At 27.9% G+C, this 20,601-nt stretch overlaps 7 protein-coding genes across 16 annotated transcripts; 2 read left to right on the top strand and 5 right to left on the bottom strand.

Annotated features, from left to right (window-relative positions):
* Positions 1–2,907: 2,907 nt before the first annotated feature.
* On the bottom strand, positions 2,908–5,466 carry LOC149033510 (uncharacterized). The gene is made up of 5 exons (XM_089179351.1): positions 4,761–5,466; positions 4,543–4,662; positions 4,330–4,447; positions 3,980–4,241; positions 2,908–3,737 (listed from the first exon to the last, which is right to left on the bottom strand). The coding sequence occupies exons 1-5, from the start codon at positions 4,902–4,904 to the stop codon at positions 3,485–3,487; spliced, it is 897 nt and encodes a 298-aa protein (XP_089035477.1). The 5' UTR covers positions 4,905–5,466; the 3' UTR covers positions 2,908–3,484.
* A 119-nt stretch (positions 5,467–5,585) lies between these two features.
* On the top strand, positions 5,586–8,011 carry LOC107067742 (uncharacterized). Of its 5 annotated transcripts, none has more exons than XR_016178852.1 (9): positions 5,586–5,925; positions 6,021–6,233; positions 6,313–6,494; positions 6,591–6,786; positions 6,859–7,033; positions 7,094–7,227; positions 7,373–7,524; positions 7,583–7,668; positions 7,910–8,011. XR_016178852.1 is itself a non-coding variant. In XM_015323528.2 (7 exons), the coding sequence occupies exons 1-6, from the start codon at positions 5,713–5,715 to the stop codon at positions 7,195–7,197; spliced, it is 1,083 nt and encodes a 360-aa protein (XP_015179014.2). In that variant the 5' UTR covers positions 5,586–5,712; the 3' UTR covers positions 7,198–7,227; positions 7,373–7,713. The 5 variants fall into 5 exon arrangements, 1 of the variants encoding a protein (XP_015179014.2); XR_016178851.1 differs by having other exon boundaries at positions 7,622–7,668; XR_016178850.1 differs by lacking the exon at positions 7,910–8,011 and having other exon boundaries at positions 7,583–7,713.
* LOC107067743 (uncharacterized) lies at positions 7,255–8,714 on the bottom strand. Its single transcript, XM_015323531.2, has 5 exons — positions 8,461–8,714; positions 8,169–8,383; positions 8,005–8,077; positions 7,849–7,935; positions 7,255–7,515 (listed from the first exon to the last, which is right to left on the bottom strand). The coding sequence occupies exons 1-5, from the start codon at positions 8,712–8,714 to the stop codon at positions 7,335–7,337; spliced, it is 810 nt and encodes a 269-aa protein (XP_015179017.1). The 3' UTR covers positions 7,255–7,334.
* On the bottom strand, positions 8,168–11,713 carry LOC107067760 (uncharacterized). 2 transcript variants are annotated; one of them, XM_015323562.2, is made up of 7 exons: positions 11,576–11,713; positions 11,281–11,453; positions 11,027–11,202; positions 10,785–10,943; positions 10,349–10,700; positions 9,183–10,264; positions 8,168–8,593 (listed from the first exon to the last, which is right to left on the bottom strand). In XM_015323562.2, exons 2-6 carry the CDS (start codon positions 11,426–11,428, stop codon positions 10,101–10,103), a joined length of 999 nt encoding a protein of 332 aa, XP_015179048.1. In that variant the 5' UTR covers positions 11,429–11,453; positions 11,576–11,713; the 3' UTR covers positions 8,168–8,593; positions 9,183–10,100. The 2 variants fall into 2 exon arrangements, with proteins under 2 accessions (XP_015179048.1, XP_089035476.1); XM_089179350.1 differs by having other exon boundaries at positions 8,676–10,264.
* Positions 11,714–12,046: 333 nt separating this feature from the next.
* On the bottom strand, positions 12,047–16,165 carry hdm (meiosis specific with OB domains hold'em). Its single transcript, XM_089179356.1, has 8 exons — positions 15,401–16,165; positions 15,148–15,279; positions 14,089–14,357; positions 13,804–14,014; positions 13,338–13,466; positions 13,089–13,251; positions 12,791–12,998; positions 12,047–12,240 (listed from the first exon to the last, which is right to left on the bottom strand). The coding sequence occupies exons 1-8, from the start codon at positions 15,519–15,521 to the stop codon at positions 12,055–12,057; spliced, it is 1,419 nt and encodes a 472-aa protein (XP_089035482.1). The 5' UTR covers positions 15,522–16,165; the 3' UTR covers positions 12,047–12,054.
* A 238-nt stretch (positions 16,166–16,403) lies between these two features.
* Positions 16,404–18,726, bottom strand: Gas41 (YEATS domain-containing protein 4 Gas41). Of its 5 annotated transcripts, none has more exons than XM_089179355.1 (6): positions 18,569–18,726; positions 18,390–18,491; positions 17,424–17,621; positions 17,023–17,304; positions 16,770–16,950; positions 16,404–16,659 (listed from the first exon to the last, which is right to left on the bottom strand). In XM_089179355.1, the coding sequence occupies exons 3-6, from the start codon at positions 17,469–17,471 to the stop codon at positions 16,487–16,489; spliced, it is 684 nt and encodes a 227-aa protein (XP_089035481.1). In that variant the 5' UTR covers positions 17,472–17,621; positions 18,390–18,491; positions 18,569–18,726; the 3' UTR covers positions 16,404–16,486. The 5 variants fall into 5 exon arrangements, with proteins under 5 accessions (XP_089035481.1, XP_089035478.1, XP_015178753.1 ...); XM_089179352.1 differs by having other exon boundaries at positions 17,799–18,491; XM_015323267.2 differs by having other exon boundaries at positions 17,424–17,699; positions 17,799–18,491.
* A 566-nt stretch (positions 18,727–19,292) lies between these two features.
* On the top strand, positions 19,293–20,599 carry ATPsynO (ATP synthase subunit O, mitochondrial). Its single transcript, XM_015323481.2, has 4 exons — positions 19,293–19,441; positions 19,663–19,707; positions 19,792–19,902; positions 20,022–20,599. Exons 1-4 carry the CDS (start codon positions 19,421–19,423, stop codon positions 20,466–20,468), a joined length of 624 nt encoding a protein of 207 aa, XP_015178967.1. The 5' UTR covers positions 19,293–19,420; the 3' UTR covers positions 20,469–20,599.
* The last annotated feature ends 2 nt before the right edge of the window (positions 20,600–20,601 follow it).

Genomic DNA, 20,601 nt, shown 5'->3' on the forward strand with positions numbered 1-20,601 from the left:
AATTCATATTGATGGATTTTTTTTCTGTCGTGGATATTTCTTTCCATTCGTTTCTTAAATTCATTTTGATGGGTTCTTTGTCTGAAGGATTATTCGTGACGTAGGCAAGATAACTCATGCTGTACACATAGTCGTCGACCCACAGGTATAGGCACTATCGCTATGCAAAGATACACCACATTGTAGCGATACGATGGTAGGGGCGATAACGGTAGGAGATAAAACACGAAGAGCGCTCGAGCAGAGCTGGGGAAAAACACGTCCGATCGGTTCGGTTGCTTCGGTAAGACTGATTTCAAGATTTACTCAACCGATTTGTTTGAAATTTATAACACACTTCATAAAATTGTTTTAGTATTCATCGGACCGTTTTTTGATTTTGTGTCTTGTTCAAAAGTTATTAATTTTTTAAACTCAAAATTTCAAGAAAAATTTGAAATTTTTTTTCAAACAGCTGCTATTTCTAGAAAAATTTAAAAAAATTTTTTCTCGCAATGAATACTAAGCCATTTCTTTTTTTTATTAATAAACAATTATAGTTTTTTTTTCAGAACATCTGTTAAACCGAAATCAGGATCACCCTCAGAAAAACACCCACATAACACGAAAGGTTTTGAAATCTTTCAACGAAAGTTTCGTAAAATATTTCCAAAAAATCTTTCAGAAACCTTGCAGGCATCATTCTAAAATATTTTAAAAAAGATTCATAAAAGATTTTACAAAAATATTTTACTGGTAGAGTAATCTTTTGCAAGTCTCTGAACGCGGACATTTTCACCTTGTAGAAAAATTTTTAGAAACCTTTTTGAAAGGTTTAAAACTTTTTAAAGAAATGTTTTAGAAAGTTTTTAGAAAGTTTTTATGTTATGTGGGCAGGGCTCTACATATCATCTTATATCTCCGCAATTTTTTTTGTTTCTTAATTTTTAATATTGTAAATTTTTCATAAAACTACTATGTATATATGTAGAATAAAGACTATTTTATAATATTTAAAAATGTCTGTTTTAAAAAAAAGTTTAAATTCTAAGTTACTTTTCCGAGTGATAGGGTGGCATAACTCTTTAATACATTGCATGCAGACATCGTACTTTTATGTTTTTCACAGTTAGTCACTGCAGCACGGATCACGTAAAAGTACGTATTTAGTAGATTTTTGCTAGAGAGCGGACATTTTATAAATACAATGAGCAATGTATGTATGGTGTTTATTCGAAGTAGTTTTCGATTTATTGCGATTTTACTGAATGACCAACGCATCTTACTGCACGCGTAAGACCGTGGCGAAATATACCTGCATGCAATGTATTAACACTTAGCCGACCACTCGGGGAGATCTCCCCGTTTCAATGTAGATCGGTGCCCGACCGATCGGGGAGATCTCCCGTTTGACCTTACCAACGCATTTTTTTTCGTTTATTTATCTATATAGTGTAGGAAAAAAAACTAGTATTCAGTTCTTTTCGTTATATTTTATTTTCTGGAAAGGAAAACTCCATTCAGAAACTAAAGGGAAAGTTTAGGAGGACCATAAAACCATAAACAAACCTAAGAATTATCGGGATATATTGGTATTTTGTATAAACAAAATGTGAAATCGTTAAATAAAATTGTTACGTAGGATATAATTATAATGATAATTGTAATGTAAGATATAATTGACAATTAAATAATTTTCAAACTACTTTGATTTCAAATGTCGCATATTAGTACGCGTCACTTACGAAAAATGCGTGGTGGACAGCGTAGTTTTGGTTGCTCAAGCGTGGTAGAAACCGTACAGTTCGCTGCGGCACGCATGGTTGGCTAAGTGTTAATGCACGAGAAATCCAACGACACCATTCGTAGACAAATCCAAGCTTATTCAAGTGGTTCTCAATCGTTATGTGACTAATGCTTAACTTATCCCTGATCTTCTTCGTAGCCAATAGTGGTTCATTACCCTCTAAGGCCCTCAGAATGTCGTCATCAAACTTCTTTGGTCTTTCGGTGCGAGATTCATCTTGAAGATTCATATCGCCTGACCTGAATTTTTCAAACCATTTTTGAATCGTATGCATTTTAACTTTAAATGGTCCAAAGATAAAAAACAAGATTTATGAGTTTCCGTCGCATTATGATCAAGTTGGAACTCATGAAGTATAAAGTACCTAAAAGGAAGTTTTTCTTGATGCATTAAATATTACTATTTTTAAAAATTTAATGATTGAAAAACATCTGTTATATAAAAAAAACCATGGAAATATTAGCTTTTGATTTAATACCAAAATTTTCTAAATTGCAAAAAGAATAACGAAATAATGAACATTTTAATTGGAGCAACAGAAAGACAACGTAACTTTCTTACTAATCTAATATATTCCACAAAAACAAATTGTATTTAATAGTACTACATTTGTATTTTTATTGAAAAGAGCAGAGCACCGTAAAATAGGAGAATGATGTTTTTATCGCCTTAAATAAAAGAAGATAATTATTATTTATAAAGAATAAAATAAGAAAAATGGTAATTAAATAAAAATATATTTATAGACTACGTTACCACACCAAAACTTTGATGCGAGATTTCGATTGATTTCATAAAAATGATGGGAGTATCTATTATACTTCTTTTTATTACTAACAATAATAATTTTTGTGCTTTAATTGGTGCGAGATACCAAAATCCATTGTATCTACAAATTGATGGAAATCGAGCAATAGAATTGAATTATAATAATAATACTTAATTATAATAATTTAATACTTAAAAAAATATATATATTTATATATTATTACTAACGCATTTTCGAATAAAATATTACTATGATCCATAACTTTTTGTGCAGGATAAGCACAAAGAAATCCATGACAAAAAACGCTTCCAAGTAAAGTTAAATATAATAATACTTCTAATTTTCCAAGGAGCATTTTAATCTAATTGTAAAAAATATAAATTTATCATCAAAAATATATTGCTACTTTATATATAATATAAACATGAGTGAAAATAAACACCGAAAGAATAATGAAACGATAATTAAATAAAAATATTTACTTACTTGGACCAAAATGATACTCGTTAGTAGTACAATAATTAGAAATTGAATAATAAAGGAATATTCATGATAGGAAATAATAGTTGCGACGAACCTTGATAAAAAAAATAATATGTCATTTAAAAAGAAAATCATAGCCTTACTAAGTTCTTTCTTTTTTTTTTAAATATAAATAATTATCTTCTATATTATCATTGAAAATATTTAAGAATAGAGGTGATCCAATGATTAACATTTATTATATGATAAGGCACGTTAAGTGAATGTTATTTGATGTTTACATCTTGCATAGATTATGCGATTAAATTATAAAAAAAGAAAAAAGATTGATTAGAATGAAAAAAAAATTATTGCATTGTTGATAATTCGTGGTAGTTATTAATCATGATAAGTGTTTTTTAACAACAATTGATAGACTGTGCGCAATTATATGATATCAAACGATATTAGAAATATTTTTTATTAATAAAATGATGATAATCGTTGATGTTGCGTTCAATTAAACGGCGTCTTTTAATATAGAAAGAAAAGTCTATAAATGATTGGTTTATATCAATGAATCCAAGCCACATTAATACCAACTCCAAGATTTTTGTATGATATTTAACGCAATCCGTTATTTTATAACGAGCCTCGTAATAAGCATTATCCATATCAGTGTTTTCTAAGTTTGTATCAAATGCATGCTCCAATCTGTAACTAATAATCATTTTTAATTAAGAAAACAATCATAATTATAATTATACGAACTGTTAATCGATTTCTTTATGAAATAAGAAAATAAGAATACAATGAAACATTCTAAACACCTATTTAATTGCGTTCGATAAGATCAAATATTTGTTTTAATTTTTTAATCTCTTCTATTATGACTTTAATTATGAAAAAAAATACATAGGCATATATACATACATGCAGAGAAAATTCATATATTCACATACCAAAGTACTTTGTACATACTGCAACAATGTTGAGCGAACATAAGAAATATACTTTCTGTAGTGACCAATATAGTTACGCCAAAAAATAGAGTTATCCACGTGTGCAAGAGAATTGGATAAAAATATTTCTCCGTATCGAGAAAAAATTCTGCTTGATACAAAAATTTACGTGTTCGCGTAACGTTGAGTGGCAAAACGATGTCCAATATGCACGGCATTAAAGATAATAAATTTACGAAACCTAAGGAAAAATAACTGATCACTGCAACAAATGGTACAATGCTAAGTAATTGGAAAAATCGAAATTTAAATGGATCCTGACATTTGTCTTTTCTTTTCTTTTTCTTTACCTGTAAGAAATAAAGTATAATTTCTATTTTCTTTAGCATACATTTTCATTATTTCTATTTCTTCCTTCTTTTTTGTCACATTCCAAAGATCTTGAATATCTTTAAACAATTTTGTAAACTATGAAACAATTGCAAAAATGATTTATTTCTTTTCTTTTTATCGAATTTTATGATAATATTTTTTTATTTTTATTTTTTCTATTAATTTCTCACCTTTTTCACATTGACGATGCAATTGCAGTACCTTATTATGCAAATACTATTAGACAAGAATGATACTAAAATTTCAAATATAAGATCCAAATGATGTTCAGCTTTGACGAGCTTAATTATCTAAATTTTTTTAATCCATCAAAATTGTGGAAAAGAATATACAGTATGAAATATCCAGATAAATCAGAAATATGAATAAAGATTTGAATATTTCTTACCTGTCCTAACAAACAGAAACCTAAATAGGAAACCATGGTAATCATAAGAATTAATTTCATTTTGCAATCTTGATCAGGCCATTGGCCCATTATTAATAGAAGTAAACGATTGAGTTTGTAATAGCCATCGATAAACAAATCCATTCTTTTATTTTATTGTTTTTTTGTCAATTCCAAGGATTTTTTTACGATCAATGATATCAAAGAAAAATTCTAGTTTACGTTCCCTTTCAAGAAACACCAGCGAAGTCATAATATCCGAGGTTTTTTTCTCTAGTCAGTATTTTCTTATGAGTATATTGCATATAATTATTGAAGTGTGAGTGTGACACGAAAGCATATAATTTTGTATTCGTATATACCCTATAATTTTCTATAAAAAAAGTTTTGTGAAGCGTCGAGACAATCAATAAGACTTTACGCAGAATTTTTCAAGCAATTCTATTATTAGGACTGAAATACCATCCTTCGATGCAACGTCTCATACACAAATAATTTATTTATCAGTTGTTATCTAGATTTCTTTTTCTTTTTCTTTTTTTTCGTGATATCTGTCCACCCAAAGAAAAATATTCATTTAACTCTTCATATTTTTATTTTTTTTATTTCTTTCTCCAAACAAAGTGATAAGTCCATGAAAATTTTGATTTTATTTTAACATATGTTTGTTAAAAATTATTTTTCTATAAAAAAATTAAATTCTTACAATTGGTACATATATATTCGATTTACTCAGTTATTAAGTTTTTTTCATTCACGTATGTATGTAAGGTATTGCCTATTGCTAGGAACCCGGTATTTTAGTTATACGTTCCATCGCTAGATGGTACTTCGAACGATCGATAAATTATCAACAAAAATCTGTAAGATTCAAATTTAAGGTTATTTTAGTGTTGTCTTGTGAAAATGTATTATTAATGTAATATAAAAGTGTTATAAAAATAATTGTAAAATGGAAGATATAAGAGAACGTGTAAGAAAAACTATTAGTGTCGAAAGGAAAAAGCAACGTGCTAGAATTCTTAATGAAAATCGTCCTGCTCTTGGAGAATTTATAGAAAATACATCTTATTCTGCAGCATTTGTTACAGAAATTGCAATGAAGCTTAAAAAAAACACGCTTCACGTCAACGATTATCGTCGTTTGCAAAATGCTTTAATTCAGGTTGTAATTATATTTAGAAATAAATTTGCAAAACTACAAATTTTGATAGGCTTAATTGAATAATTTCAATTAATTAATATTCAAATATATTGTAGTCAGAATCGAATATTAAAGCATTATTACAAGTTGATAATATAATATTTGCATTGGCACGAGATATTTCTGGGAACAATCCAATCTCGCAATTGGGCGCTACAAATTGTTGTTGCAACATTGCTCTTGGTAATACAAAAGCTTGCACAGCGATAGCCAAATATATATCTCCGTATTTAATTACCGAATGCGAAAGCTTGAACTGTCCTTTATTGGTAAATAATATTAGTGTATTTTTTAAATATTCACATCTCTGAATTGATATGACAAAAATTATTAATACTTTAATTCTAGGAAGTCTGTCTTTGGACCATTGGAAATTTGTCTAGCGAAAGTAAAAAAGCTTTTGAAATTTTACATGCGCAGAAGTGTCTATGTTATCTAATAAAATTGTTAAATGAATGTGATGATAAAATTCTTCCTTCCGTAGTATATGCAGCTTTGCACTATCTATATGGGGGATTTTCTTTTATCAAGTACATAACTTTAGAAAACACTAAAAATTATTTATTAAATTCCATATTTATTATCTTATATTGTAAACATTGCTAATAAATTTATTAATTTTTCAGGGAAGCTGAGTTGATGGAACTTGCGGAAGCATGTAAAAACAGACACTTGTTTGAAGAAAATTCTGATACTCTCTGGCTACTGGCATTATTATCTTCCAATGTAGCATGTGGCAATTCATTATATTACGTGTTATCATCTATCGTTAACTTTTTGCAATTCTCTATTCCTAATTATTTGTCTAATAATAGTTCCTTGGTACATATATATGTTTTTATTCTATAAATACTATATTATGTTCTAAATATTAATATAATTGAATTATATCAGATTGCAGCGTGTTTACGTATATTAGGAAACTTACTAACCGCTAATACGCTTGAAGATATTGTAAATACTTTTTTAATGGATCTACAGATTGGTGATTTGAATGTGCAAGAATTACTCAGAATTTTATTATCTCATCATCATAAGCATATAAGAAAAGAAACCTTGTGGTTATTAGGTAAAAATTCATTAATAATTTAATTATTAAATTTATATAACAAAAAGAATATCTTTGTAGGAAACTTATGCAATCATGCATCTTCGAATGTGAGTCAAACATTTCAAGATATCATCCCATTTTTACCACCATTAGAAGAAATTATTGCATCCACGATGGAATAGTATAAAAGTAAACTATTTATATCGACAATGGTATGTATAATAAATAAACAGTATACATTAATTTGTTTTAATATTTAATTATGTCAGATTTAAAATAGAAAAATTGTACAGTTTAAAAAATAATCTGTCAAAGAAGACTAATACTTCATTTTCACAGAAATAAATTGCTTTTCAGATTCTTGATTCCATCGACTTGAAATATCCTCTATGCATGGCACTCTTATAATATTAAAATATATGTTGCCTATAAGATCGGCTATTGAATTTTTAGTATTTTTTAAACAGTTGTAAAATAATTCGTCACAAGTACAGTGCGATCTGAAATAGGTAAGAATAAAAATCATATGATGATTCATCAAACGTGTTGATATTAAATTTCTTACAGATAAACACATTTACATATAATATTATTTAATATTTATAGATATATTATAAGAAATGTGGGATATGCTTGAACAAAATAAAAAGAGGGTAAATTGTATATTCAATTATTAAAAATAAAATTTAATACAGACACACAGTCTCACTTTTAGACACACTTTTAGTCATGTCGCCTCAGAAATACATACACACATATTCTTTTCACTCATTCTACATAACATTTTTATTTTAAATATTTATATATAAAACAAAATATTGTATTACACTTACTTAGTGTACAAAGAATTATTGTTTAAGTTGAAGCGTGATGTACGAGCTCTTACTTTTACAGGGCACAAATCATGATTGCGACAGCATCTGTTGAAGCAGAAAGTATTTGTCAAATTAATTCTATTTGCATTTTGATATTAATAAAGGTATTCGAACCTATCAATATTTGCTTCTCGTCCCAAATCATGATAATTATCAGCTATGTCTCCAGCTCCACACCATTTTGTTCCTTGAACAAAATGAACAAAATAAATTAGATGTTCAATTCGAATGACATACTGTAAAAGAAGTAAAAAGAGTATAAGAAAGTAATGAATTACCTGGTAATATTCCTGAAAACAAAGTAAACGGACTTATTCGAGAATAATTTTTTCCATCTTGTGTATCTTCCGAAGTATCTAATAAATCTTGAGTTTGTAGGCCATCCAAAGTTTCACATTGTTGTAGAAGCTTCATTATTTGCATAAATGATACTCTTTGTGGATTTACAGTTAGTGATAAATTTCTAAGTACTTCGATAGCTTCTTCTGGTTCACTATAAGATGAATTTATAAATTATATTTAATCATTTTTTTCTTATAATTTTTTAAAATTATTTAAACTTTAACTTACTATACTTCAACGATATTGCAATCGTGTAATTCGTTGTTAAATCCGAGATCGACGATAGCAACGGTTTGCTCGTGATAATAAACCGCTCTTATGTGTTTTAACAAATTTATATTCGTTGAAATTCCTCGCAATCCTTTGAAAGTATTTTTAAAAAAAGTAGGCCTTTGCAAACTACTCGCGGATAACGTTAGTAAAATAAATACTATCATATTCACCGAAGTCATTTTGATATTAGAACAAAACTTGTCATCCATAGATTAAATTAATGATATCCGAATGCTATAATTTTGTTATCTCTTCCACAATATTTATACTTAGAACCTTTCTTCGTAAATAAGTATAGTAACGAATATATTGATGATTAGTTTTAAATTAATTAACGAAAACAAAGACACCAAAATTCTTATGTTTGAGATTTAATAAAGTACAATTATTTAACAAAGTTATTTAGGATAATGTTATTATGCGCGTTCAAAAGATATTTTTTTAATTACGATACTTAATTTTTAAGGTAAAGAAAATTTAACAAAAAAAAAATTCTTTTTTTTGCGTCTAACGTAAAACGTGACAAAGCAATTGAATTATATCAATTATAAGTGATAACATTTAAAACGTACCGTCCTGTCGTAGAAATTGATAGAATATGTAGTAGTTAAAAAAGACATCGTACGGTTTTTTGATGATTACTTTAAAGATTTAACTTTCCTTTTGTATTTTTTTACCTTAAAATGATGATAAATTCCATATTTTTCATGATGTTTACCTAGAAATGTTCATTGAATTACGCGAAATTTGATGTGTAAAAATCGTTTCCAAATAATAAAATAAAATTTCAATTTCTTTGAGTTCATATATTTTAACTATTTAACTCGAAACATTTGTAATTCTCGCTTTTTAATCTTTAAATGATTAAACACAAGAGAGGAAGAGATAATCTGTCGATAGAATTAAATTAAATAACTGAATATAACTGTACGAATGTAATATCTTATTTTCTTATATTAATGATCCCTTCTCTGTCACTCGAAACAACGTTGTTGTGTGTCGTTTGATCACGAAGTCATCACTGAACATTCACTGCGACTAGGACGAAGAAAGTGGGACGCAGACAAGAAGAAGGGAAAAGAATATATATAAGAACACAGAAACGTTTTGCATTAGTGGTAAATTATAGATTTCCTTGCAAATTTTTCGTAAGTCGAATTTCATCTCGACTCCTTAGATATTGTAATACGTATTTTAAAAAGAAATGACTTTGAGTTCGATTTACATTTCTTAGCAGAGAGAGAAAGAAAATACATTTTATTAAAATGAATTTTTATTGTACCGTACACATAAACAAATATTTTTATTAATAAAGAATAAAATAATAAAAAAAATATTAGAAAAAAAAAGTTGGAGAAGTTATTTCCGTATTACTCTTTCGATTTCTTCGTTGAAAAAGAGAAACTTTCATAAGTAACATTGGCACGATAGCCTAGTTATCGGAAAATAAATCTATAATTAGTCTTTAACTATAGATTATATGAATCATGGATCGTGTGAACATGAAATTTGAAAGATTTGAAGTAATTGATATCAAAGAGGAAATAAAAAAGATGAGAAAATTATCACTTTGAAGCTTTAAAGAACACTATCGCTTAAGAAAGATTTGATTTCAATGGTGATAACTCTTGGGGTGAAGGCGTTGATTTATTATTGGTAAGATTCGACGAATATTGGCCTTCGGCACGTGCCGTGCTTAAAGTGATGCTGATAGGAGTAGCGTTGGATAATTGCAATCTAACAGGACATTGTCGATAGCCTAAAATATGACGATTATAATGAATACAATGAATGAAGATTAAAATAAAAACAAGAACACAGGAGTATATCGAATTAAGTTTACCCGCATGATGAGGGCCGGAACAGTGACAACAGATAGGATTATTTCTTGGTCTTGGACAAAATTCAACGCTGTGCGGTTCACCACAACGAACGCATCTTGGTAGATGTCGACAATTAGCAGCTACGTGCCAAAATCCTTGGCATCGATAACATTGAAGAACACTATCGCCTTGATGAGAATTGGATGTTTCAGGAGGATGTCCTGGAGCGAAATTACCCGAAAGAATCGGTGGCATAGCTATATTTCCAGCTCCAGGACGCCACCATCTTTCGGGAATAGCACTGAAGCGTACAGCACCGAAGAAATCTAATCCTTGTCTTAATAGAAGCTCATAATGTTCCGCATCCAAAAGCTAAACGCATCATTGTTAGTGTCTCATTTACTTCTTTGTATTCAATCGTAATTATGAGATTATTTAAATCATTATTGAGATTACCTCAACTCGAACATATTGACGCGATCTTTCGATAATTCCAGTCGCTATTCCTTGCTTCGCCAAGGCAGAGCTAAGTTCTTGAAGTGGTATTGCCCAAGGTACGTCACGAAGTAGCACAGATTGTTTATAACGAGTATCTTTTGCAGCAAATCGAACTACCTGATATATAAACTCATTAAATATTTTTACATTAATAGAAACTGAAACGTTCAACTTATATATAAAACATGATTAAGACTAACTTGTACAGGTCCTTCAAAAAGTCGTGTAAAATCGCAATGTTGTAAGAGATTATCCACATCACTTTCTCGTTCGAATGTTACAATAAAGCCACACAAAGTTTCGAAAATTTGGCACTTTCCTGAAGGCTCTGAACTACCAATAGCTTCTTCTAATCGCGACCGAAGAGTCTCTCCATCTTTAATAATTATAATAAATATAATAAAGCTAGAAATTATGTTCTATAAGGATTTACAGGTTCTCTTAATCAATCTACCTTGACTTCGGTGATCCTGACCACAAGGAATACCACTGCAGGAAAGATAGAGAGAACATGTAAGTTGTTCGTCCGAATTAGGAGAAGAACAGGGTTGTTTATTTACAACAATTTCTTGTTCTTCTTTTTTATCTACGTCCTCTTCCATCCTTTGCAGGATCTCCTTCGGTTACCTAAAAAATAAACAAAACAAACATGAAACTAGATTCAAATAGTATGATTTAATGTTTTATTTAGTATTATTTTTCTATTACTTTATTTATTATTTAGATAAAAGACAAAATTAATCATTTACCTTAAATACGTCTTCTAATCTTTTTTTAAATGAAAAGAATATGGGCCTGGAGAAGGCATGGCCCAATAATCGCGTCATTTATTGCCCTCTCGTACGATCATAAAAATATCGATTCTATAGTGTCTCTTTTTTTTAAATCGATTATTCATTGACTGGCAATGTTCGTTGATCATTTAATCCTTTGTTAACCGTTTGTTTAATTTTTGTTAATTACGATTGGTGACGTGTTTTATCGCTTATTGGATATTCATAAATAAAAAACATTTTGATTGATCATTTATTAAATAGAAATGAAAGAAGAGTATATATATATATACATTGATAAATAATAATAAATTAACACACACGTTATATGTTCGTCATATTTTTGTGTGTTTTAAAAGAATAAAATTAAATTCTTAAACTCCTATTGATTTATTTTTCTATGTGCTTTTTTTCTTCTTTTCTAATTATCATATTTATTTAATAACGTTATCCTTTTACATGTTACAAGTTTTATCCGGTTGATTTGGTTCTTTATCTTCTTTGGCGATTGGTCGTATTGATAAAATATTATATAAAGCACGAGGGAAAAGAGACGTTGGTCCCAACACGTGCAAACGTACATCACATTTTTCCATAACATACATCCATTTTAAATCGGCTCGTTGAGCTACTGTCATAGCCTATAGTATATTGTATCCATACATAAAAAAAATAATATATGTTAATTATAAATCGTAATTAATTTAATTCCAAAATTTAATTTTGAAGACCACACTAAGATAACAAATTAATAAGAAAAAATAGCGCCGAGGTTGGCTTTCTTCTTTGAACAAAGAAAACCTCTTGACCTCGTACATGCATATATACTATGCATAAGTACATATGTAAGTATACATGCTGTGTAACGATACGTATCGGTAATATACAGGAAACCGGTTAACGATATAGCAACCAGAATGATTTCTCTCAATATATTCCGTATTCTATACTCGTTTGAACTCATGTAAATACGCATGTTACGGTTGACGTAACAAAAAGAACTAACTGCGTCCAAAAAATATACAACGATGAATTGAAAAGTTTTGAACTAGGCTCAAAAATGTTCAATACATTTACGTATATATATATATTCATTTATGATTAATTTTAATAATTTTATTGCTATCGTCGTCTTTGTTGTTGTTGTTAATGTAGAATTTTGATTGAAGAATTTGTGGATAATACTATCACCTGAAATTCATTAGCTGTACAACCCAAAACACATTCCGCAATTTCTCCACTTAATCTACAACCGATTAGGTATCCAGTATCGTCTTTTAAATTAACTTTCACATTAATAGTTATTGCATTAAATGGTGGACGAGTACCGTTACCACATGGACAATTCAAGTTCATACAAGAGTCATGATTTTTCAGAACCAATCTTTTACACAAAGCGCTGTAAATTTAATAATTATTCCTTAATCATAATCATATAAACTTATATTATATATTTATTAGATGAATATTATGATAACACTGAAAATACCATCTCGTTGATATTAAACCAGGATTAGTGTCATCCAAATTCATATCAGTTACCATCGCTTTCAAAATTGTTGCAAATTGTAATCTTCCATCTTCGACAATAGTTGCTTGATTTATTTTTTCTGAAATTTCTTCTATAGTCATCACCGTGACGATCGTATCGGCTATTTTGTTCAAATTATAAAATAAATGTCACTAATTCGATTTTCTATTAAAGAATTTAGAAGTAAAATTTAAAATTCATTCTCACGATTAGGTACTGCAAAAGGATCGGCAGAAAAAATATCTCGACCAAAGTGATCTACTGCTTTCCTTACGAGTTCTGTCTCCGGTATATTCGGATTCTCTGTGATCAATGTCTTTCTGACTAAATAAATTATTTCATTACATCGTTAAATTTATAAATAATACAATAATTGATTACTGAAAAAATTTGTATCGTTCTTAGGTTTGCATATTCATTTTTTTCTATTAATTTAAACAACAAGAACTTTCGTGGTTTCCTTATACTTGGATGGATTAAAAAGTTATGAACCTAACATAGAAATAACTTTTTTCTTTCCAATTCACTTTTATTTTAAAAAAATAATAAAAGCTTTTTTTGTTGAGGCACACAACTTTTTAACCTTCCCTGATATAAAAATAATATAATATTAAGAAATATTAAAAATTTATAATATTGCATAAAATAAGATAATTTAGGACCTATACTTATGACGGTTTTTTTTTAAATTTATCAAACATGATACGAGCATCGGATAGAAAAAGAACAGTGTATTTAGGTTGCCATGTAGCTGCTCTTTCAACCCATTCGTTTTCCCAAAGTATAAAAACTATAGGCGACTCGCTGGATCCATCCGTAGCTTCGAAATTACGACATTTTAATGTTCTACCATCTCGAGTGGTTATATTACGTTCTCCGCTAACCTATGCACAATGTTAATAATAACAATTGAAAAATTATCTTTAACATAAGAATAAGAAAAATAACATTTACGTACGAACGTGATCACGACCAAAATGTCGACATATTGATCGCATAAATTTTCTAGTTGTTGTAATACACTTTTTAATGTTTGCAAACGTTCAGCACTTTTAGTTGGTATTGTTAATAATTTTTCATAGGTATCTCGAACAGGTGCATAGTGGGTCTGTATTAGTGCAACACCTTCATTCACTATTAATTTATATGGAATTGATACAAAAGGTACAAACATTTCGTCTTTGTCCTCAGCTTGTCGAGCTAATATTTTTGCATTTATCACTTCAACTGCAATCATATTTTAATACGTATAATAATTACTATAGTAATAATGATATAAATAATAAATCAATAAAATAAAAATGACTATGTTAAATTATAATAGAAAAAAAAAACAATAGTATAAAACTGCTTGGCATTCAATGCATTTATCTATACGGCCTTATTTTTAAACAGTTGAATATCTAATTGCAACGTTTAAGTTTCCTTGAACAATAGTAAATAATAACTAATTTATTCATTATATTTTGCTCTATTATTTGTTTAATAAAAAATTATATCTAAAAGAATTTATATAAATAAAGAAATAATTTTTAAATGCTGGAGAATTAATTAGCTTATGATATTAATTATGATGATATAATATTTGTTCAAAAATCATTCATCTATTTATCTAACATTTTTTGCGTTTATCTATGCGCTTATCTATGCGTTATAAGGCCATATATATGACTTTGTCATTTAAAAAGTAAAATATTTAACTACAATTTTTAAGTAAATTTTAACGTTAGTAAAATATCTAATTTATTCACAACGTTTCGCTCTCTTATTAACCCTTTTGTTGCGATATAATTTAGCAGAAATATCATTTCATATAAATTTGTTTGTAAATAAATGCGTGACGTTGCATGATATACGATTCCTATATGGGGCCTTTACATGGACAACCCGTATAAGGATTACTCATACATACGAGCCTTTGTATGGACAACCCATACATGAGTCGCTAGTAATGAAAGAATTAATTTTTATAATTAAATTTCATTACAGATTTGCTATGAAAATTTATGGTACAAACCTATTGAACCTATATGAAATGCGGTTACTAATTTTTTAACATATTCTACAGTACCCCATACAGTTACGTTAATAAAATCTTCTTCGGAATCTCGTAACGTAAACGTCCAAACAGCACGTTCGCCATTATTAACTGCAATAAATACATTCAATATTTTTTGAATAGTCACGTTTAATATATTTATATTATGATATAAGTTCTGTAAGTCTAAGTTATGATATAAAGTTTGTAAAATAAGATGACCAATTCGTACATCTCGTTTGTGTAGCGTCGAATGTTCTTACATTCGAACTATTAATAATAATTCCAATAACTAAAGTATTAACAGCGCCTGCTTTTAATGTTCGTAATACTTGCTTACAAATTCCTGACATATCTTTCAACTAATTCGTAATAATTAATAAACGCCAGTTGTAATACGTGTTTCGAATTTTCGAATATGTTAATCATATGAAGGGTGAATAGAGACAATTATAGCGGACTTTTTAAAATGGGCCAATCAAAAAGCACGTTGTCATTTCGATATGATAATCGATTGAAAATTCGATTTTAATCGATAGTATTTAATTATGTTCTATGCTTCATAAAAAATGTTAAAATATTGTTAAAAATAATAATAATATATTTTAAATTTACCCCCGGCTTGGATCGAATAGTCTGAAAGTAATCTTTGCTGTCTGTTCACAGCAAAAGTTATACGTGAAGGACTTGAATTAGGGCAAAAATTGGATAATCATTTTCTACAAAATGATCCGAACGTTGAACAAGCTCTCTTATTTCAGAAAGATATTAATAAACGCTTAATTTAATATGAGGAAGTCTATAAACATTTGATCAAATACCAAACACAATTGCTAATTATGGATTTCATTACCAAGACTATCCAATCTGAAATTGTTTTTAATTTATTTTACATCGAACTTGAATTGCATCAAGTATTATCAAGGGAATCAAAGTGACGTCATACCAATCAGGAATAAAAGATTAATAGTTGACGAAAGTGATAACAGTAATTAAATTTTTGTTTAATTTTTGTATTATATACTACTTGTTTCTATATGTAAAATAAATTACATACATATATCTTTATATTTTTATCATTTTATGAATAAAACGTTATTTTCATGTTTTTTGAAATATATTTAGTTTTATTTTACATTGAAATAAAAGACTGAATTATTTACATTTTAGTTTATTTTCAATTTACACGGTTTTCTAAGGAACCTATCTTCAGTGTAAATCGGGGGATAAGTATATTTATGTTTATAGAAAAATTTTGTATTTTAATTTATTTGCTTACATGCGTATAACATAATAAAAATGTTAGTTTATACAAATGTTAAGTTACAGATAAAGTTCCACCGGCTTTGGAAATTTTGGCAATTTCTTCTTTAAAGTTGGATATAGTTTCTTTAGCTAATGTCAATTTTTCTTTGAGTTCTATCACTTGTAATCTAATCTTTGTACGAGCATCTATCAACGCCTTCATTGTTGACTCTTTTTTAGCTTCAACTGTTTGATAAAAATAAGATATTAATGTGAAGTAATGAAATAAATATATAAAGAGTATTTAAGTAATTTAATAAATTTATATCTGGTAATATTTAATAGTTTATATTTACAATCTGAATTATGTCGCCAATTTCCAGCGGAAATAGGTCTAGTTGTACTCAATAAATGTTGCATTAACGCTGTAGGATCTTGGAAAACAATTTCTTCATAAAATTCAGATACTAAACTTTTTTTTCCAAGTTGTATTTCCGGAGTCGATTGAAATAATTTTAGTATATGATATATAGTCACCTATAAAAAAACAATATGTAATTATTAAAAATCTTTTATATTTTATATAATAAAGTATATGTGTATACATACAGGTCGTTCATTGGGATCATGAAAATATATTTTAATAACAATTTCAAATTCACCCCAACCTGTTTCAGTCAATTCGTATGGGGGTTTAATCACAATGCGATTAGGATTATTATAACTTTCATGTAACTTGAAATGTATTTTTTTAACATATGTTGACATATCTTCATTATGATATGGTTTAACGTAAACAGTCCATTGATGTGTATGACCATCTTCTTCTCTTTTTTTGCCAAAGTAACGAGAAATATTTCCATAAACTATAGGTTTAACTATAGTAACACCCTAAAAAAGAAATTTGCAATTATTACAATATTATTCCATATTGTAATGGTATACTAATATATTTTAAATCTTAATAGTTTTTAAGACTATTCTAATAAGTGAAATATAACCTCAAATACCTTGATTCTACCACCAGAATCAGGGCCAAATTCATTGGTGCTTGCCATTGTATCAAAATTAAAATATATAAACAATTAACTGTTTCTTCATTAAACACATTATTAATGAAACATTGAGTTCATTAAAATTGTCATTTTTTTATATTGCAAATCCAAAGTAGAACATCGATTCTTTACACTTTTTAGTATTCATTTATTCTAATAAAAATAATAAGTACATAGGATACATACAAAAATGATTTATGGAAATAGATTACCAATTGTTACTACACATCACTAAAACAATAATAATAATTATTATATATTATTTATTTAATAAAACAAATTCATATTTCAAAATTAAAAATATGATATAAAATTAATATAATTAATTACTTCCAGAAATTACAATTCAATGTCCAAATTTTAAACAAACTTATGTTGAGAAAAATTTAATGAATAATATGTAATAAGGTAATTAATTATTTAAAAAAGAGAATAACAATAGGGATCCTGTAGGAGGGATGCGCCATGTACATTGCTGGGGGACCGGAACTCGATTTTGCGCGCGAATGATTCAAACATTGAAATAATTATGAAATAATGAATTGCATCAAATACAGAAAAAAATGAACTATATTTAATGATAATTAAAAATTTATATTCAAATAGAATAGGTTACACGAGAAAATTATTATAAATTCAATAAGAAAGACTTAATTAAGTTTGATTTGATAAAAGGCATTACAGTATTTTGAAATTTCAAAACAATTTGTAGGAATTTATACAATTTTGATAAATATAATTATCTACTATATATATTATATTAATAATAATAAGAAGAATAATAAGACAAATATATAAAACAATTAAATAATAGATTTATTTTAACACATTTTTATTTCTCAATGTGATACATGATCATAGTTTTACTCGAACTGAGATTGGTTTGCTTAAAATTTTGTAAATTTTAGCGATTATACCTACGCGATGGTATAAGGTATTTACGGTCGTGCGTAGTTCTTGTTGAACTTTTCAGTAATTAAGAATACACTGTCGAACCATGATTATTCATCACAAACAATAAGTCTGTAAACAAACGATAAGTTATAGGTTAAGTTTGTACATTTATACTTGTAACTATTAAATGAGTAAATTAAACTTACACTTATAGAAAACTACTAAAAAAAAAAAAAAAAAAATAATTAAACATAAATATCGCAATAAAAATTATAAGTATTCCAAACTTAAACTAACCACAGCCGTTAATACATACTAAAGATAAACATGGCTGCGGGTTGGATCGGAAACGGTCCCCTAAAATTTTCAGCCAATAGCACATGAGCTGAAAATTTTGGGGGACCGCTTGAATTTATAATAATTTTTTCGTGTAACCTATTCTATTTTAATATAAATTTTTAATTATCATTAAATATAGTTCATTTTTTTTCTGTATTTGATGCAATTTATTATTTCATAATTATTTCAATGTTTGAATCATTCGCGCACAAAATCGAGTTCCGGTCCCCCAGCAATGTACATGGCGCATCCCTCCTATAGGATCCCTAAATAGCAACTATTAACAGTACCATCTATTAAAAATTTTTGTAAACTCACACGTTGTCATCAACATAGAAACATTTTTGAGAGAATTAAATGGGAAATGTAAATAATGAACAAATGCTTTATTAAAAATATCTAAATTCTTATAACCTCATTTCAAGTTAGTCATTTAAAATGATATTTTATAATTATAAAAATAATTATGTTTGATTTTGGTATAAATAAATGCAGCAACTATAAACTGCATATGATTGGTCGACTTTTCGAGTATTTAATTTCATTCATGGAAACTTCCATAATGGCGGATTTTAAATGATTTTGTCGTGACTTGTAGGGCATGATACGTACTATAAAATTGAACCTTTCTATACATTGCTATAGCTTACATAATGTATGGTTATAATCAGTGAAAAAAGAGACGAATTAGTTTTGTCTCGATTAAAATATCTGTGAAAATGATTGCCAGCAGAATAATTGTTAGTAATTAATACTTAAATCTTATAATATCAACATCAATCTTTTTTTGATTAATTAAGAATACTAAGCAACATTTTTCAAATATTTTTCAAATCGAAATTAAATTTTAAATATTTCACTGATTTAATTATAATCGTATTTTTGTTGTATAATATTAATATAAATTAAGACAAAATAATACTATTCCATATTTATATTTAAAAAAATATCATTATTTTAGGTTCGGTCTTTCTCATCATCTACTACTGTACAACAATTGGTGAAGGTATTAAAATGTTCATATTTTAATCAATAATGCTAAATTGTATAATAATTTGTATAATTTATTAAAATGATTATGTGACTGTAGCCACCAATTCAAGTGTTCGGCTTAGAAGGAAGATATGCTACCGCACTTTATTCTGCTGGAAGCAAACAGAAGTCGCTTGGCAAGATCGAACAAGATTTAGACAAATTCCAGGTGTTTAAATACGAATACTTATTAAAAACATTTGAATAAAGCATTCAAATGAAATATTCATATTTATTTATTGATTTATATTATTTTTTATATAACTATTATTATATTGTTCTTAACAGGGCTTAATGAAGACAGATGCGACATTAGCAGAATTCGTACGAGATCCTTCAATTAAGCGCAAAACTAAAGCAGAAGCGCTTAAGCTTATTGGAGATAAGATATCTCTTAACCCAGCTACTTCTAATTTGTTAATTTTATTAGCTGAGAATGGTAGACTTAAAAATTTTAGTCAGGTATTTAACGCATATAAAATTATTATGGCTGCAGATAAAGGAGAAGTAGTTTGCGAAGTGATCACTGCTAAAGCATTGGATGCCGATATTAAAAATAAATTAGAATCGACTTTAAAAAATTTCCTCAAAAAAGGTGAGACTATCAAGCTTACTTCCAAAGTTGATCCATCAGTAATTGGTGGTATGATCGTGTCTATCGGTGATAAATATGTTGACATGAGCGTTGCTAGTAAAATTAAGAAATATTCTGACATTATTCAGTCTGCAGTTTAAAAGTTTTATTGCTTACTACCCGTAATAAAGTCAAAACCGTAAATGAAACTTAGGAAATTACCAATGTAATGTAAATAATTGGAAAATAAATACATATAAATAAAAATTAAAATATAACAAATAAATAAAAATG

This window comes from Polistes dominula, unplaced genomic scaffold (genome assembly GCF_049000335.1).
Source record: "Polistes dominula isolate Pdom_NZ unplaced genomic scaffold, Pdom_raw_medaka contig_373, whole genome shotgun sequence".
In the NCBI taxonomy this organism is placed as follows: Eukaryota; Metazoa; Arthropoda; class Insecta; order Hymenoptera; family Vespidae; genus Polistes; species Polistes dominula.

What these genes read in the sequence shown, in the direction of transcription:
- LOC149033510 (XM_089179351.1), bottom strand. Translation starts at nt 4,904, where the DNA reads ATGGATTTGTTTATCGATGGCTATTACAAACTCAATCGTTTACTTCTA. An exon ending in GTTTCTGTTTGTTAGGACAG is followed by an intron (nt 4,663 to 4,760) that starts GTAAGAAATATT and finishes AAAAAAATTTAG; the next exon opens with ATAATTAAGCTCGTCAAAGC. An exon ending in TTATACTTTATTTCTTACAG is followed by an intron (nt 4,242 to 4,329) that starts GTAAAGAAAAAG and finishes CATTTGTTGCAG; the next exon opens with TGATCAGTTATTTTTCCTTA.
- LOC107067742 (XM_015323528.2), top strand. Translation starts at nt 5,713, where the DNA reads ATGGAAGATATAAGAGAACGTGTAAGAAAAACTATTAGTGTCGAAAGG. An exon ending in GGGGGATTTTCTTTTATCAA is followed by an intron (nt 6,495 to 6,590) that starts GTACATAACTTT and finishes TTAATTTTTCAG; the next exon opens with GGAAGCTGAGTTGATGGAAC. An exon ending in AGAAACCTTGTGGTTATTAG is followed by an intron (nt 7,034 to 7,093) that starts GTAAAAATTCAT and finishes ATATCTTTGTAG; the next exon opens with GAAACTTATGCAATCATGCA.
- LOC107067743 (XM_015323531.2), bottom strand. Translation starts at nt 8,714, where the DNA reads ATGGATGACAAGTTTTGTTCTAATATCAAAATGACTTCGGTGAATATG. An exon ending in TGCAATATCGTTGAAGTATA is followed by an intron (nt 8,384 to 8,460) that starts GTAAGTTAAAGT and finishes TTCATCTTATAG; the next exon opens with TGAACCAGAAGAAGCTATCG. An exon ending in AATAATTCTTTGTACACTAA is followed by an intron (nt 7,516 to 7,848) that starts GTAAGTGTAATA and finishes TACCTATTTCAG; the next exon opens with ATCGCACTGTACTTGTGACG.
- LOC107067760 (XM_015323562.2), bottom strand. Translation starts at nt 11,428, where the DNA reads ATGGAAGAGGACGTAGATAAAAAAGAAGAACAAGAAATTGTTGTAAAT. An exon ending in TCAGGATCACCGAAGTCAAG is followed by an intron (nt 11,203 to 11,280) that starts GTAGATTGATTA and finishes TAATTATTAAAG; the next exon opens with ATGGAGAGACTCTTCGGTCG. An exon ending in GTCAATATGTTCGAGTTGAG is followed by an intron (nt 10,701 to 10,784) that starts GTAATCTCAATA and finishes TGATGCGTTTAG; the next exon opens with CTTTTGGATGCGGAACATTA.
- hdm (XM_089179356.1), bottom strand. Translation starts at nt 15,521, where the DNA reads ATGTCAGGAATTTGTAAGCAAGTATTACGAACATTAAAAGCAGGCGCT. An exon ending in ATTTCATATAGGTTCAATAG is followed by an intron (nt 14,358 to 15,147) that starts GTTTGTACCATA and finishes ATATGATTGCAG; the next exon opens with TTGAAGTGATAAATGCAAAA. An exon ending in TCCTTTTGCAGTACCTAATC is followed by an intron (nt 13,252 to 13,337) that starts GTGAGAATGAAT and finishes TGAACAAAATAG; the next exon opens with CCGATACGATCGTCACGGTG.
- Gas41 (XM_089179355.1), bottom strand. Translation starts at nt 17,471, where the DNA reads ATGGCAAGCACCAATGAATTTGGCCCTGATTCTGGTGGTAGAATCAAG. An exon ending in ATGATCCCAATGAACGACCT is followed by an intron (nt 16,951 to 17,022) that starts GTATGTATACAC and finishes GTTTTTTTATAG; the next exon opens with GTGACTATATATCATATACT. An exon ending in TTGGCGACATAATTCAGATT is followed by an intron (nt 16,660 to 16,769) that starts GTAAATATAAAC and finishes TTTATCAAACAG; the next exon opens with TTGAAGCTAAAAAAGAGTCA.
- ATPsynO (XM_015323481.2), top strand. Translation starts at nt 19,421, where the DNA reads ATGATTGCCAGCAGAATAATT. An exon ending in TGATTGCCAGCAGAATAATT is followed by an intron (nt 19,442 to 19,662) that starts GTTAGTAATTAA and finishes TCATTATTTTAG; the next exon opens with GTTCGGTCTTTCTCATCATC. An exon ending in CTGTACAACAATTGGTGAAG is followed by an intron (nt 19,708 to 19,791) that starts GTATTAAAATGT and finishes ATGTGACTGTAG; the next exon opens with CCACCAATTCAAGTGTTCGG.